Source organism: Dermacentor albipictus, chromosome 10 (genome assembly GCF_038994185.2).
Source record: "Dermacentor albipictus isolate Rhodes 1998 colony chromosome 10, USDA_Dalb.pri_finalv2, whole genome shotgun sequence".
Classification (NCBI taxonomy): Eukaryota; Metazoa; Arthropoda; class Arachnida; order Ixodida; family Ixodidae; genus Dermacentor; species Dermacentor albipictus.
In genome coordinates this window covers 49,009,588-49,025,255 of record NC_091830.1, presented here as the reverse complement: position 1 = coordinate 49,025,255, position 15,668 = coordinate 49,009,588, and the positions used below count along the sequence as shown (strand labels likewise).

The 15,668-nt window shown below is 47.4% G+C and overlaps 1 protein-coding gene across 3 annotated transcripts in view; it reads right to left on the bottom strand.

The window, feature by feature from the left end:
* Positions 1–2,440: 2,440 nt before the first annotated feature.
* The window catches only part of inaE (inactivation no afterpotential E), a 195,928-nt gene continuing 182,700 nt past the window's right edge, over positions 2,441–15,668 (bottom strand). For all 3 annotated transcript variants that reach the window (XM_070527400.1, XM_070527401.1, XM_070527399.1), the window contains 3 exons: positions 14,250–14,445; positions 12,386–12,645; positions 2,441–10,980 (listed from right to left, as the gene is read on the bottom strand). In XM_070527400.1, coding sequence (XP_070383501.1) covers positions 10,306–10,980; positions 12,386–12,645; positions 14,250–14,445 — 1,131 coding nt within the window. In that variant the 3' untranslated portion in view covers positions 2,441–10,305. The remainder of the gene's footprint in view (positions 10,981–12,385; positions 12,646–14,249; positions 14,446–15,668) is intronic.

The following is a 15,668-nucleotide window of genomic DNA, read 5'->3' as shown; positions in this document are numbered from 1 at the left end:
GACCTTTTGGGGGGGGGGGGTGTGCACGGGTAAGGGGGAGTCTTACTGCAAATAGTTTATTTTATTCTACTGCTGCACGACTTGCAGCAAGCGTCATGAGACAGAAGAGCGCCAAGGCGACAGAAATACTTCGGGACAAAAAAAATATCTTGCTTTGTGCCCGGTTGCAACAGCGGCTAGCATTTGTGGCACTAGCCCGGTACTTTTCTTGCGTACCAGTCGAGTCTGCTTGCAACCATGCTTAGAATCCTGCCACATCGATTGGAGTAAGATGGCCAAAATGAGACAATCTGCAAAAAGGCGCCATTTTGAGCTTGCCGCTCCCAACCTTCAAACTGCGCAATATTTTGACCACAGATGGCACTATTTGTCCACTTACCTTGCACCGATAAACACGCACCTATAAAGCGAGATATAAGAAGGAAGAAGACGCATGTGCTTGGCTGTGCTAAAGCTAGGGAAACGATGGAGCATGTTTCATTAGAATGTGAAGACGTCTGCCCAGCAGTCGATAAGCCCTTGGGTTCAGCGAGAGCAGTAGAAAAGTAAACATGTCCGCAATAGAGATTAGTAAGAGTCGATTGGAAGATTGGTGGAAGAAAAGTAGGGAAACGACAGAAGACGGAGACGAACAAAAGCAAAATTCGCAATAGGGGATCATAAAATTTGGTTGTGGGAGTTCATAGTGTTTTTTTTTAACCTAGGTAGGACATTAGGTATAATAGCAAGAGCTTGGTCGCGCTACCCACCGCCCCGTTCCAAAGGGGACGCTCATAAAATCCATCCATCCATCCTTGACTATAAAATTGTCCCCCACACTGCAGTAAAAATATATCGAGGACGCTTGAGATTTCCTTTTAAGAGGAAGCTTTAGCTCGGGCCCAACTCCTATGCGGCCTCTTCAAATACCTGTAAAACGCAAAAACGCTTTTATGAGGTAACCCCTCGACCCTATTCATAAACTTTGTTTCACTTGAGAGATAAAAGTAAATTCTAGTGACTGTTAGAAGTGGAATATCGATTTAGGGCATAAGTTCTGTGAAAAAATTCAAAAATTCCAAAGTACGAAAGAATGAAAGTACAAAGTTTACAAATTAATAGTTCTGCATCAAGAACAGATATCACGGTTCTGTAAACGGCATCCATTAGATCCTTTAAAGCGGACAAATTTGACGCGTCAATTTTTACCTTACATGAATTTGTTACATTGTGTACAAGGGTTCTGCGAAAGCTGTATTTCCGATTACTATTTTATTTAGGATTTAGGTGTAGCATACCAATTTTGTCCGCTTTAGATGTACTATTATATTCAATTCACAGAATTGTGGTATCTTTTTTTCATTTCTGAGTTGTAAACTTCATAGTCTCGTTTTTCTATTTTTTTATTTTTGCCAATTTTTAATAAAATAATTGGCCACCTAAATAAAAAATCCGAAATCAGCAATCATAAGAGCTTAAGCTTTTTTTTTTTAATGCAACAAAGCTCGTCAAATTTGGTGCAGTGGTTGCCGAGAAAAACGAATTGTCTTTTTACATGTATTCAGAGGGGAGCACCCGAGCTAAATCTTCCTCTTGAGAGTGGAACGTGGTCGCAATCAAAGATCTCCGACTGCTACTCACGCTTCCCGGCAGCTGCAGCTTATGTAACCGCCTAATGTATCCCTAGAAACACTGGCGGCCAATAGTATGCACGAAGGCGAGCTTTCTGGGGCCCGCCGCTCCTACTGAGACAGACTTCAGACGGCAGCTGGAAAAGGAGTTTGTGTTGTAATTTCCACGCAAAACAATTATGTTTTCTCGTATATTTCAATTACAAGTACGACGCTACTGTGTCTGGAGGTTGCGGGTAAGTCGTACTTTACGAATTTTCCGACGCAGTTTACTTCGAGAAACTCAATTCGTTCGGTAACTAACGCCTATGCGCCGCGCGGATCCGGCTGCGTGGCTCGGAATGATTTTGCTCATACTGACAAATGCCGCCGCCGCCGCCACCATCGCCGACACCAACGCCGAATTTTCTGCGACACGAAAAGATTCAGACCGAGCGCCCGTCAGCTGGCGGCAACGACAAAAGCTGGAACACGCCCACTTTTACTTTCGATGTTGTTTTTTCTTTCGCTATACTTTTCGTTTTTCTGTCCTTTGTATTTATTTCTTCGTTTCTCTCTTCCTTTCCTTCTTTCTCTCTTTTCTTGAGCTGAGCGTCTCGCACTACGAAGGACGCCAGAACCCCGTGTCTCTCTGCACCCCTTCATTTGCTGGTTTCGCATGCTTGCCAAATGTTTATACAAGAGTGCTTTCATAATTCGCCTGTACCGGCTACCCTTACATAAATCCCCCCACTTCCGTACACGCGTATCACACCGTTGCTTGTTTCGAACGAAGCGGCGCTGAAAAAACATCGAAGAAGAAGAAGGCTCGCCAAGAAGAAAGACGCGAACATTTGTCGGATAAACTTTTTTTATTGATCGTAGCAGCCGAGCGACTGCAAGAAGCAAAAAAGCTTTGACCAATCCTGCGCTCAAGCTGAGCAGCTGCGGAGTCGTGCTACAGAAAGGGCATAACGACACTTATGTAAAAACCTCGATCTTCTATAGGAGTCCCGAGCAGATTTTTCTAATATGCCTCGAGCTGTTACACACATGAGACTTAAAAGACTCGCGCGTCACACACATACTGAGACGGTACAAAAAGAACTTGCTCCTTCTTTCAACAAGTCGACTAGTTAGCGGTGCTCACCATACGGTCCCTCGGAGCATTTGGTCTTCTTCTAGCGACGTAAAATCAACACCATGTCCCCGATTCGCTGCGCTTGTGTTTGTCGTCTTGGAAAACAAGAACCTGTGCTTTCGTGCATCAATTCCCTGAATAATCAGTTGGGACGACTGATCTTTCGCAGAAAAATGAGTAGCAGTAGCAGTAGTAGTAGTAGTAGAAGTAGCAGCAGTAGTCTAGTTTTGGTACGATCGAAGGCTGAGGATGTGACCCCCATTTAGAACAAGTAAAGAAGCGATTCAAATGTGAGATGCTATGTATCGATAAATTGAAGGGTTACGTTGATAAGAGGAAAGGGTACACACTCACCAAGACCAGACATTTGCATTTCCAGAGGTTTCGAAGTGGTATTTGAGTCTTGAAAGCTACTTCTGTGACATCACGGATTGCGGCTAGAAACGACCGGGGCGAGTTAATTGTTGACAACCTAAGAAAGAATTACTGCCCCAACTAGGAAAAGAAACATTCTAGTACCTTCGCATGTTTTTTTCGCAGTAAAAAAGACAAGTTAGCACAGTTTGCGCAAAATGAAAAACGCAGTTTACTTGCGGTCTTAGTAGTGACGTCACGCAAGCAAGCCAGCATCCTGCACGAACAAATGCAGATGGCAACAGGCAAGCGTCATATCGTGCCTTGCAGTAGAAACACCAATTTATTCAACACAGCTTAAGTGCCTGTCGGAATACGTGCTTCGAGTGGTGACGTCAGGCGGAGTAAATCATACGCGAATGTCCCTTAGCCAGGTGATGTAGATGTGTTAACAAACATGGTTTGCAATGAAAGCGCCGACTTGTTTGTATGACGTCACGGTCGGAGCCCGCACACTTGCTGTCAAGGAGGCTTTGATAAAATTGTGTGACGTCGGGGGCTCTGAGTGTAGAGGCTTAACTTTATTTGCTTGATGTTGGCAAAATCTGAGAAAACACGGCGAAAAATGCAAAGTCACTCAATTACAACTTTAGTGGTGCCGTTTATGACAGCGAAGAAAGCAAAAGCAGGCCTCCAATCGCTACCTCCTCAGCAAACAAGTAATCTTTCCCAGTGGGAACAACCAGTGAGATGGTTCCAGAACACTCCACCAGGTTAGCCTGATTTGGTGTCCGAGTTGGCAGTCCGAGGCCCTTTTATGCTTCGATCGAGAGGTCTCATGTATCGAAAAACAGCTTCAAGTGAACAAGACAGGCAAGCAATTAGGTTTGGACTGGTCACAGCACACGTAAGTTTCGGCCCTTTTCATCAGCATACCGTCGCAATATGATTGAACGAAAACCATCTACACACTCTTCCTCGGAAATGGGTCATCCGGAAGCTGCTTCGGCTGTCGCGCTCCATCAAAGACCACCAGAGGATGAGGGCTATGTACTTTCGGATAATCGGAGGCACACTAGAGAGAAATACTAGATGAGCATAGATTGGTCCATCACCTTATGACAACTTTCCGTACACCTGTTTGATACCGGATGACTACTTAACAGAGAGAATCAGTGTCTAACCTCTGATCTTCAAGCACAAAGCGCGGCACCTTTCACTTGCTGGTGGCCTCGCGAATTTCACAGAACTTGTAGCATATTTGCATCCTTTTTCTGCGAGAAGAGGTTGCGTTGTGTGCTACCAAAAATGCGCCGATACTGTATTAAGGGGGTATGGTAGGGTGCATGAACTATCTTGGTTTCAGCTTTATATCTCAACAACTGTTCTGTATATTAGCGTGAAATTCTGCATGCTCAATAGCAATAGCGTTGGCCTTAATTGGTGTAATTTTTTACTTCAGGCCTTTTTCATTTTTTTTTGTAGTTGAGAACCGAACTTTAAGCTATGATGGAAAATAAAATGTACCTTTTCTCAGAAACAAAAAACAGCATGACCGTGAAATTTCGCACAATAATTCTGTATAATAGTCGGTTTAACTGGAACCTTTAAAAAATACTTTGCTACATTTACGTCACAAGAAAAAAAATATTGCCGTCACACGTCTCGTACTGCGGAGGGTCTTTCTAATAATCTTTTCTTTTTTTTAGTTATAACTGAATGATTTTTTCACACATTTAGGTTCAGATTACTCGCAAGGGATGTGAGCATATTCTGGGAAAATTTCAGCGTAATGGGCTGAGTAGTTTTCCAGAAAAGGTACATCAAGTTCCGAAAATTTTGAAAAAAGTCATTTTGAGAAAAACGCATTTTTATGTTTGCACCTTCACTACAACCGTTCAACATGCACCAGCAGAGTACAGAAATTTTCTGGCTTTTTTCGTGTCTTCCCCAAAGCCTTTCTTCATGTTTACGTAAACGTAAACATGAAGTAAAGATAATTACGTAAACACTGAAAAAATGACGGAAAACAACATGTAAAAAAACCCTCGCGTCCGTCACGTTTAAATACCAGGGGCGCGCTTTTTGGCGCCATTTTTAAATGGCTTAGAGCGCTCCTACGCGCTCGCCGCTGCACTGTTTTGCTCCCCACAGTGTGTATTATTTTTTATTGATGAAATCAAAAAATCAGGTTTTTGGTCGATTTGCCCTACTATACCCCTTAAATATACGAACACGTAACCTCCTCTAGACGCCGCCAACACCGCGGAAGCCCGTCGCGGAAGTTTCGAATTGGGGGCACAACCAAGAAGGTCGCCTGTCGTAAACACTCACCCTCCGTTTTCACGCCTTTCTATGTTTACAAAGCCTCCACAGACGGTTGAGACGGAGCTGTAAACAAACCCGTCGTCCTTACCTACCACTCCAGCCTAACCGCATGCACTTTATAGCGTCCTTCGGAAATTGAACGGCGAGAAAAACACTGTACATTCACATTCAAAGCTGAAAGAAAGCCTTCTGGATAAATACGCTGGACACCTACGCTATGTGGAGTCAACTTTCAAACAGGAGCACGAGGAGTAAACGGGGCATTTGTTTTGTACATTTTAATCAGCCGTCGTAAGTTCACGGCTCTTCCCGACAGCGTAACCACCGAGAAGAAAGGCGGCTGCACGCCAAAGATTCGGTAGGTACAATAAGTAAGTCCCTGGAATGACGTGTTTAGTTCACAAAGCCTTTTCGCCGTGAACAGGTCTCGTACACCCTTTACAGGCGGTGCTCTTGAGGAATGTGTACTATCTCGTCGTGTGGCACGTGATCAGGAATTCGGGACATCGGAGTGGAGTTTGCCCGCACCATCACTAGGCGGCACCCACCGTGATCTTTCAAAATTCGAAATTCCCACGCGGTGACACGTAACGATGAAGTTTCCCACTACATGGAATTCATCGGCAAGCTGAACATGGCTGCTGCACACTGGATCCTATGTAGCGGGGATACGCTTATCTTATCAGAATAATATGACCTACACTCGTTGGTACACCTAAGCCACAGCCCGAACGAGCACGCTGACTAGTGAGCAGGTTGACATCTATTCTACTGTATTGGATCCGTTATGAAAACATCAATTTATGAGTAATCTTCAGGTAGCTTCAACGCGCGTTGTTACACAGAGCTGATATCCCAAGCTCCTATCGTGATAAGATCACTTCGAAATTCTCGCAGGCCCACTTCTTTTTTCTTTCAATTTTTTCAAATCCTTACACTCCTGTGTTTCGAACTTCGTACGCAGTTCGGATAGGTTTTTCGACCAGTGAAAGACGGAACTTCACAATTTTTTTTTTCGCCTGGGTTGCCATGCGGAATGCGGAAATAGAGTGATATTGCGAAGTGCCTCTAGGCCTGTAAAGGTGCCTCATCGGGTCAGTTCTGGCTCGTTACGCGTGCGGTTGGTCTCTCTCGGTAAACAGTAGAAAGCACGCTTATTGGCTAGTGGCGCCCACAAGAGGCGGGAGAGGGGGGGGGGAGTGTAGTGGCTCTGCTTGTTTTGGGCCCGAATTTCCTAGACTTCGACATGAATGGAACGGTGCCAAGTGGCCCGGAATTCACTACGACTATTTTACACAGTTTTCTATATACAGAGAAAATGTCCTTTGCGAAAAGCAAAAGCGTCAGACATTAATGCATACAAAAATGGTTCCTCTCGCTATGGCGAGACAATGGGCGCGTTTGACGCGCCATCTTAAGCTTCGAGGGCCTTGAGTGCGTAGACAAAGGTAAATTTCGACGACACTTCAAAAGAACGTTTGAGCATTGCAAGGAAAAACATGAGTCCAGGTTATTTCGTGGTCATGCGCCTATTAACACAAAGACCGGTGCCATTGGTACCATTATAACAAAATATTTTCTTTGAAGATACGCCTCATATTCCCGCGTTTATCAACATGACGTGATAACGAGGGCTTTGTGTAGAACCTCGTATGGCCATTTCAAAAAATCAGATTTGGGGCACACTGAGTACATGCGGTTCTCGAGAGGGAGGTTGCATTTCTCGCTATACGCTTTCTTCTCTTTCGCCAGGTGAACTGTGGCAGGATACATTGGGAAGTAAAAGCGGGTACGAAAGAAGAAGAAGAATAAGAAGAAAAGCACGCGTAACAACAAAGCAAGCTTGGTAAAATCGGCAGATTAAAAACGCAACCGCAGCTAAAAATTGGCGCTTGCATACAGAGTGTCAGTCTTCTAACGTGAAAGCGGAAGCTGAGCAATTATAGCAGCAGATAGTTTTGCTGTGTCCGTAAACGTGGAACCCTTCGTGAAACAATGGTTTATCGGAGGTGTAGATGGCAGCAAGAACGTTTCTAGCGACATCTTGCGACCTTTAGTCAAGCCACAACGTGTTAGACACGCTTCCGTCTAGCATTGACTTCCTTGTTGCTTAAAATAAAGAAAGAGGGGCTTCGCGGTAACGGTCATGTTCCTTCCGACACTTTACACCAGCAGCTAAACATAATGGTGCTTCCTTTCTGCGAAAATAACTCTGCCTCCTTTAGTAACACAATGCGCCTACAGGTAGCGCCACCAGCCCACCCGCTTACGTTTACGCCACCGGTAACCCTACATTCCTCTAAGAAAGGTATGTTTACGCACAAACTCAAACTATTTAATAACAGCGGTTCGTGACGTCAACCACGTCACCTCGGGTGGCGCCACAGAAACTTCTCCTCACCCCCATCATGAACCTTCCTTGATCTAGGTATATGCAAAATCTGTTTATATTCGCAATTTCTCGTTATGACCCGCAACATCTAAATAAATGGAATGTAGTCTGCGCTGTGCGTCTGCGCGCGTGTATTCACCGATCACTGAGGTAAAGAATGAGTCATCTTGCACTAACCTGTGGGCTTATTTGAAGCGAGGCACTGATTAAAGTATTTAAACTGTGTACGCGCATGCAGTCGTATAAGTAATTCACTGAAATGTAATCGCAGCTTAACTGCGATGATTCATAACTGCAATGATTCATCGCCAGTCATCCTCTAGAGTCTGTGGAGAAGTACGTTTATCTAGCTCAGTTACTTGCACGGCACCCTGATCCCGAGAAGGAAACTTATAGAATAAAAATGGGTTGGAGTGTGACGACAGGCATTACCAAATCCTGACTGGGAGCTTAACAGTGTCACTGAAAGTAAAAGGGTACGTGTCGTCGCATTCTACCGGTGCTAACATATGGGCAAGTACTTGGAGGCTAACAGAGAAGTTCGAGAACAAGGACAGCGCAAACAGCGATGGAACAAAAAAATGCCAGTTGTAACGTTAAGAGAAAGGAAGAGAGCGCCGTGGATCAGAGAGCAAACAGAGATCGCTGATATTTTAGCTGACATTAAAGAAAACAAATGGTGCTGAGCAGGCCATGTAATGTGTAGGGCAGATAACCAGTAGACCATTAGAGTTGCAGAATGGGTTCCAAGGCAAGGGAAGGGTGGTCGAGGACGGTAGAAAATTTGATCTGGTGATAAAATTAGGAATTTTTTCGCAAGCGCAAGCTGAAATCGGATTACCGCAAGACGTCGGTAATTGGAAATCGATGGAAGAGGCCCTCATCCTGCAGTGGACATAAAAATAGGCTGACTATAATGATGATGATGATGATGACGGTGACCATAAATACGTAACATAATCACGTCTCTCTCCTATTCTGTCTTCGTCTTTCTTCAAATCTTGGCGACGGCGCTTCGACAGGAAATTACTTGACAGAACGTTGAGATAAGACAGCTAAACTCGAAATAACTACAGTTATGCCGAGGAAGTTTTGCAGGTATTAGGAAAGGGTATGACAGCTTCAGCGTGACATTGGTGGAACTAAAAAGCACGAAAACACAACGCAGCAACAAACACAATTAAAAATGAAGCGTTATATCACATAAGCCTCGCATCGTAATACGAGTTGGCACGACAATCCTCGCACTGCTACACGATTCTAGTGGGATGCAATGCTATGAAATTTGTCAAAATACTTGACTTGGCAGGGAACATTTGAGCTGTACCACCCAACTACGAAGCAGTAGTTACAATTTGCTGTCGTTGGACTAGGTTTGACTGGAAGCCATTGGCAATGAACTCACAAAGGTTATGCCTCGCATTCTCAAGTTTTCGGGGACAGTATAGCACCGACTTCGCGCAGCCTGTAAAGTTGCCTTTTCTGACAACCACCTAAGATCTAGTTCACTAGAATATAGTCTCAAAGACTTAAGATTACTGATTTTAGGATGCTCTAGCAAAACATGAGATGCATCTAGTATTACCGCGCTTATGCCGAGTTAAACGAGCAGTCAATTATGCGGCCCCTTTTTCAGAAATTTGGCTACCAGCCGGCGATGCCCCTTGTTCTACAACTGCTCATCACCTCAGGCTCCATCTTTTCGTGAACCGCTGTTTTGATAGCCAATAATGTCAGTCAAGGTAAATACTGTCATGTCTACCTATACTGACCCAAGTTTTGACAGTGCCCAAGTATACTCCGCGTTGTCAGGCATGGAGTTTGGTACGTTAACGATGTTAGCAATGAGAAACCGAAGCTTTGTTCACCGTTGTTGCGGATATTTTTTGAACGCAAAGGTGCAAAGGCAGACATCTGTAGCACTTCATACCTACATTTTGCACGTTTGTTATCGCGTCTCACAGCAGGTTGGCTGTGGGCGTCGAAAGAATACTCCTGTCCTTGGGCGTGTTCGTCATTCTGAAATTAAACATACTTCCGCGAAATGTAACACTCTCTTCATCATTGTCCTTTAGACTTAACGATCCAGCTAGGAACAAAACAACAGTATACATCCACAAAAAAACCACAAACAGACAAGGACGCTATACAAACGGCACCAATCACGTCACCTCGCCTTCCCCACGTAATCCAATACCACGGAGTGTCACGACATAACGTGATACCATGAAAGCGGCGCAGCGTTCGCATGACATCGTGTTAATCATCCGCAGTCCAAAACGATTCTGGCACACAAACACTTTGAACGAAAGTAAGCTTAGCTTGTTTAGGCCCTAGGCCGCACACACAACTCGACGTCAACTAGCACCCGTTCTAGATGTACTTTACCGTTTCCTCGGCCTTCTATCGCTGCCTTCAAAACACGTGGTCCATATGAAGAACGTACGCGCAAAATCTCGCCGCAATGAGTACGCCGCGAGATGTGGAACCGACAACACCCACTATAAGCTACTCTCCATCGGGGGCGGTCGGTTACCGTGCCTGGCCGCCTGCGGTATCGTCAAGCACTTTGTCCTGGCGGGACTGGACGTGACCACCAACTTGGAGGCGTTGAACAGGGTCGCCTCACCACCCGAGTCACTGCTCATCTCGTCCTCCTCCTCGGAGTCACTAGTGGTGACCACCAGCGCCGTCGAAAGAGGCGGCGGGGGCGGCGAACCCCTGTGGCAGCACGAAGGGTTGAAGCCGTACGCGTCGAACAGTTCGGCGGACTCGTCTTCCGCGCAGGGCTCCGCTTCGGGACGCCGAAGCCTCTCCTCGAGGCACGCCGGAGGAGGAGGGAACGACTCGCCGGAGTTGTACATGCTGTCCCCGGAGTCCTCCTCGTCTGCTGCTCCCCGCTTGTCCACGTCGAGGAAGGCCTCTCCGCCGGCTTCGCGTGAGTCGGCGCGGCCCGTCCAGGAACCCTTCCGGGGAGAGCCCTCGCTGGCGGCGAAGAGGTCAAAGGTCACGCGCTTGACCGGTTCCCGCGGCGGGAAGAAGCGTTCCTGGTGGCCACCGCCGACGGCATCGCCCTCGGACATGTACAGACCGGAAGAAGGCGATCGCTTCTGCAACGCTCCGGCGACGTCCGGCTGCCGCGGGAGATCGTCTTGCGCCGCGGGTTTCTTGAAAGTCTGTTGAAAAAAAATAACACAGGAGGAAGGATGGGCTAAAAATAAAACCAAAATCTGCTGAGAACGTGCTCGTTCTCGGCTCTGAAGGTTACACTAATCACAAAGTTGTGTTGATCATGTGCTATATAATGTATTCGTTATACTCGTGCAACCCTTCTCACAACGAGCGACCATGCATGGGCGACCGGTGCCAGCGAAATTTTTTGCCATACTAAAGTACTTTCAAATGTTTCTTGCTTTCGAAGCTGAAGTGTTGTCTCCGCAGATGGCACACGCTTCGGCGTTATTGCTGACAGAACGGGAAGTTAATGCTCGCAAACTGCCTATTAAACTGAATCCAATGCGAGATGCTTCACCCGTGAGAAATCAGAGTACAAATCAATCAGACGGCAACTTAGCTTGAAAAGCCATGTATACCTAGCACTGCCACTTATGCAGCACTCAGTATATCTTAGTGCTCCGCAAGAGTTGCTCGTGCCCCTTGCACACAAACTACATTCGTTGTGGTTTAGCTTAGGAGGGGCGCTTCTACCTAAATACATGGGGCGAATCAAGACTGCTAATTGGGCTAGTTGGATTGTTCGATTCATGGTTACAAAAATTTAGCGCAAACACAAGGGGCAAAGAAGGAAAAGCACGACGCAAGCACATCAAAAGTTGTCTTCTGTAGATGTTCTTACAGATGCAGTTTACATCGCTTCCATATTTGATTTTGGTGCAGCTTTACGAATTTTTAAACTCCGCGCTTGATTTTTTTAACTTACCAATTTGTAGTAATATTGCGATAGTTCCAGGCCCTATGTCAATATTCTGCCAACTGCCGGTTCTAGAATTGACCTTACTTTCAGAAAAGCAACAAATATATCATTCAAATCGCTGCAGTGGTTGTCCAAAGTTAACGCGACTGCGTTTTTACACGCATTTTAATGGTGAAGTCAGAGTTTACCCCCGATCTAAAGCTTCGCCTTAACTGCAGCCACTGTACTTTAACCATGAGCAGTGGCGTAGCAACACGGGGGGCCGGGGGGCCGTGGGCCCCGGGTGCACGGGGCCAGTAGGGGGGGTGGGGGGGGGAGTGCCATATACGTCTGAAGACACCCAAAAATTGTCGATATCCCCGCCTTCCTCGACTACACCCAAAGGGCGAAGGGGGGGGGGGGAGGGGGCTGACAGGAGAGCTAAGGGCCCCGGGTGCCAGACGACCTAGCTACGCCACTGACCATGAGTGGACTTGCCTTCTTTAAGTCGACATATGAAGACAAAATCTACTTGTCGAAACGTTGGCTCCTGCTTTCACCTTGTTCTCCTTTTGCTCATCGTCTTGAATTTCGATCTCTCGCTTTCCCCGTGTTTTCCCCGTGTTTTCCCTGTACTTTAACCATGTCGCCTGGACCCGCATGCATACCTCGAACTCGAGGTGGAGGCTTGCTGTGCTGTTTGTGGGGCTCGTCGCAACCGGATGTGCCAGGTGGACGTCGGAAAACCAGGCGGGCCAGGCTTCGACCGTAGCTTTCGTCACCAGCCGCTGCGGGGCGCTCCCATCCGGTTCCGGCGGCTCGTCTTCGTGACGCGTTTCCGGCTCCATCGTGCTGTCCGCCGCCTTGTCGCCGATAGGGGACCAGGATCCTGCTGCCAGCGCGCCACCGTCGTTCCCACGCTGGCTCCCTGGAGAACAGTTAGCGTCGTGTATCGCTTTAAAAGAGATATTTGAAGTTTTTGCATAGTCCTTCCAATGTTTGAGAAAGGCTTTTGTCGATAACCTCTTTGTACTTCCGACAAAGCAGCGAGATTTCTTGTTATGTTGATTATTTAAACGGCCCCCTGCACTAGGCTTGGATACTGCAAACTGAAAAGCGCAGTGCGTAGGTCGGACGACGAAGAGCGCGTTGGCAAAGCATTACAGCGACGTGCGCGGCCATAACAGCTGCGAGTTCGAACAAAAGCCCACTGCAACTTCTCGGAGATGCGTTTCCCCGCCAACCGACTGACGTCACACGCAGGCCATTTCCGCGTCCCCCACGCAGTGCCTGCCGCGTACAAACAGCGAGCAGCAGGCCGAATAACTCGGGGCTCAGAGCTCAGAGAAAACGCAGAGCTCGCGAGACAGGATCAGGAAATGTGCCAGCGTGCAGCACCAAGTGGCAGACAAAACAAAAGAAGAAGAAAAAGAGGCGGGGTCCTGACGTAAGCGCTCCGTGGACTCTCCGTCCCGATATGCAAGAAAGCAGGATATCGATTTTGCCTGCGGGCGCTTATTGAGACAGTGGAAGAGAAACTCCTAGATAACCTCCTCACACCATGAGCTGCCAACGCTTCATTTTCTTCGATCTCGGCTACTACTAAATCACCCTTAAAGATCACTGCGGTAGAGCCCCTTTTGGGCGAAGGTTCACATTTTCTAGTGAATCACCAGTATTTCCGACGCAACCTGGTGAGCGGCAAGAGTGCTAGTTCGGCACATATATTCAGTTACGCACGTAGCAATTCAATTAATGAGCACATTCAATTCCCTAGGCTGTCCTTGATGTCTTTGCTTGTTGGCCCCTCGTGATATGGCTAACAAAAAATATGTGCCCTTACAACCTGTGAAGAAGGATAACCAGCGAATCTGTATATGTGGGCCCCTTAATGGCGAACTGTACCTCCATTGCGGGTCGGCCCAGTAATGCACATCTTCGGTATCGACTCACGCATGGGGAGTGTTTAACGCTTGCTTCACTTGCGCCACGTGTCGGCCCGGTATTGCACTATCTTCGGGATTCGCTCAAGCATAAAAAGTGCTTAAAGCCTGCCTCACCTCAGCTGCATAGCACTATCTTCGGTATTTTTTTCTACAAGTGGAGATTATAGCGGGGGGAAAGCAGCCCTTAACAGCTTCGGTGTAAAAAGCGGGTCCTCGGAAATTTCCTTTCTTCTCGCTGAACTAGCAGCGTCACTTCTTTTCTGCTATGTGCGAAAGGGTCACAGACAGCGGTACACTGGTCTATAGTTACCTTTGGATGAGATGCTAGAGATCTCTGAGAAGGTCTCATTTTCTGCTATGTGTGAGAGGTTCACAGACAGCGGTACGCCGGTCTATAGTTACCTTTGGATGAGATGCTAGAGATCTCTGAGAAGGTCTCATTTTCTGCTATGTGTGAGAGGTTCACAGACAGCGGTACGCCGGTCTATAGTTACCTTTGGATGAGATGCTAGAGATCTCTGAGAAGGTCTCATTTTCTGCTATGTGTGAGAGGTTCACAGACAGCGGTACGCCGGTCTATAGTTACCTTTGGATGAGATGCTAGAGATCTCTGAGAAGGTCTCGGGCGAGGCCAGCGGCGCCCAGGTCATCCAGTGCGGCTTCAGCCCGTCGCTCGCAGTCGTCGGCGGGTCGGTGTGCGACGAGGCCGTGTCGGGGGACGACTCGACGTTCCTCTCCGGCGAGGCGTCGAACGAGCAAGGAACCATGCGCAGCGCCCGAACCTGCGCAGCGTCCATCGGCGCGACGTTGACGAAGCAGAAAAGAGAGGACACTTCCAGAGCGAACAGAATGCGCGCATGTAATTTTTTCCTTCCATCCCACGTCTAGACGGTACATCGCATTGGACCTTTAACCACTGTTGCGATTATGCAATCGCCAGTGCGAACGAGTGACTGGCCCGCGTGTTCTTACGCGGGCCTCGAATCGCCGCGAAAGTGACAGTGCACTGGCCCCTGTCGACAGCAACAGAGGCTGCATTTTCACAAAGTCGAGACAATCCGTGCAAGCCACGAAATTTAACCTATGCAAGTATCGGTATCAAAAGTCAATAAAAGAGCAGAGAGAGAGAGAGAGAGAGGGGGGGGGGGGCATTTATTGAGAGAAAGGAGGAGAGGGCCGGTCTAAGTGAGTTGAGTCTAGCCTGCTACTTCACGCTGCGGGAAGGGGATTGGGGGAACGATAGGGGCCGGGAAGGAAGATGAAGGTACTATGACGAAGATCATGGGGGGACCATAGCTGCTGCACATTCTACAGTTCCTGGACCACCTGCACATGTAGTGCTTACCAAAGCGGTTACCAAAGCGGTTACAGGTTACCAAAGCGCGAACAGAAGACGGTCTATATGGCATGCATCATTTCAACGGCTGCTCTCGCCACAGGCCTCACTTGAGCGAGGTACCACCTGCCGCAGGGCAACGAATTGCCGCAAAGTTGTCGCAGCGTGGCTTTGGTTACCGAGTTTGATGGGGACGCTCTTGCAGCGCTCTCGTTTTTCTCGTTGAGTTTCCGAGGTCAAACCCCGTGGTGATAACCGTGGGCGCGTATTCGTGTCCGGCATAACACTGTTCACTTTACGCGTCGCCTATGGAAGTCCATTTTACGTCATCTAATCAAACAACCAAAGATCAGGCAGCGACGCAGCCCTAGCAGTTCGTCGGAACGCGCAGCATGACGGAACATGCGTCCGATAGAACGCTGACTATATAAGTACAGAGCTCCGACATATTGAAGCATTTGGTAGGGCTCGGGCATTGCGAAGGAATTGCACCTGATGTATAGTGTTCGCATTTACAGTGTTTGGTTCATTTCAAAACAAGGCGAAATGGCCCCCTACTTATCTCGGAGAGCGTGAGAACGCCCTTGTACAGTTAGCTATGTTCGATGGGTGAATCGCTCAGATTTGCATGCATCTGTAAATGCTTTTTAGTGTCACAGTTTAAAGAGT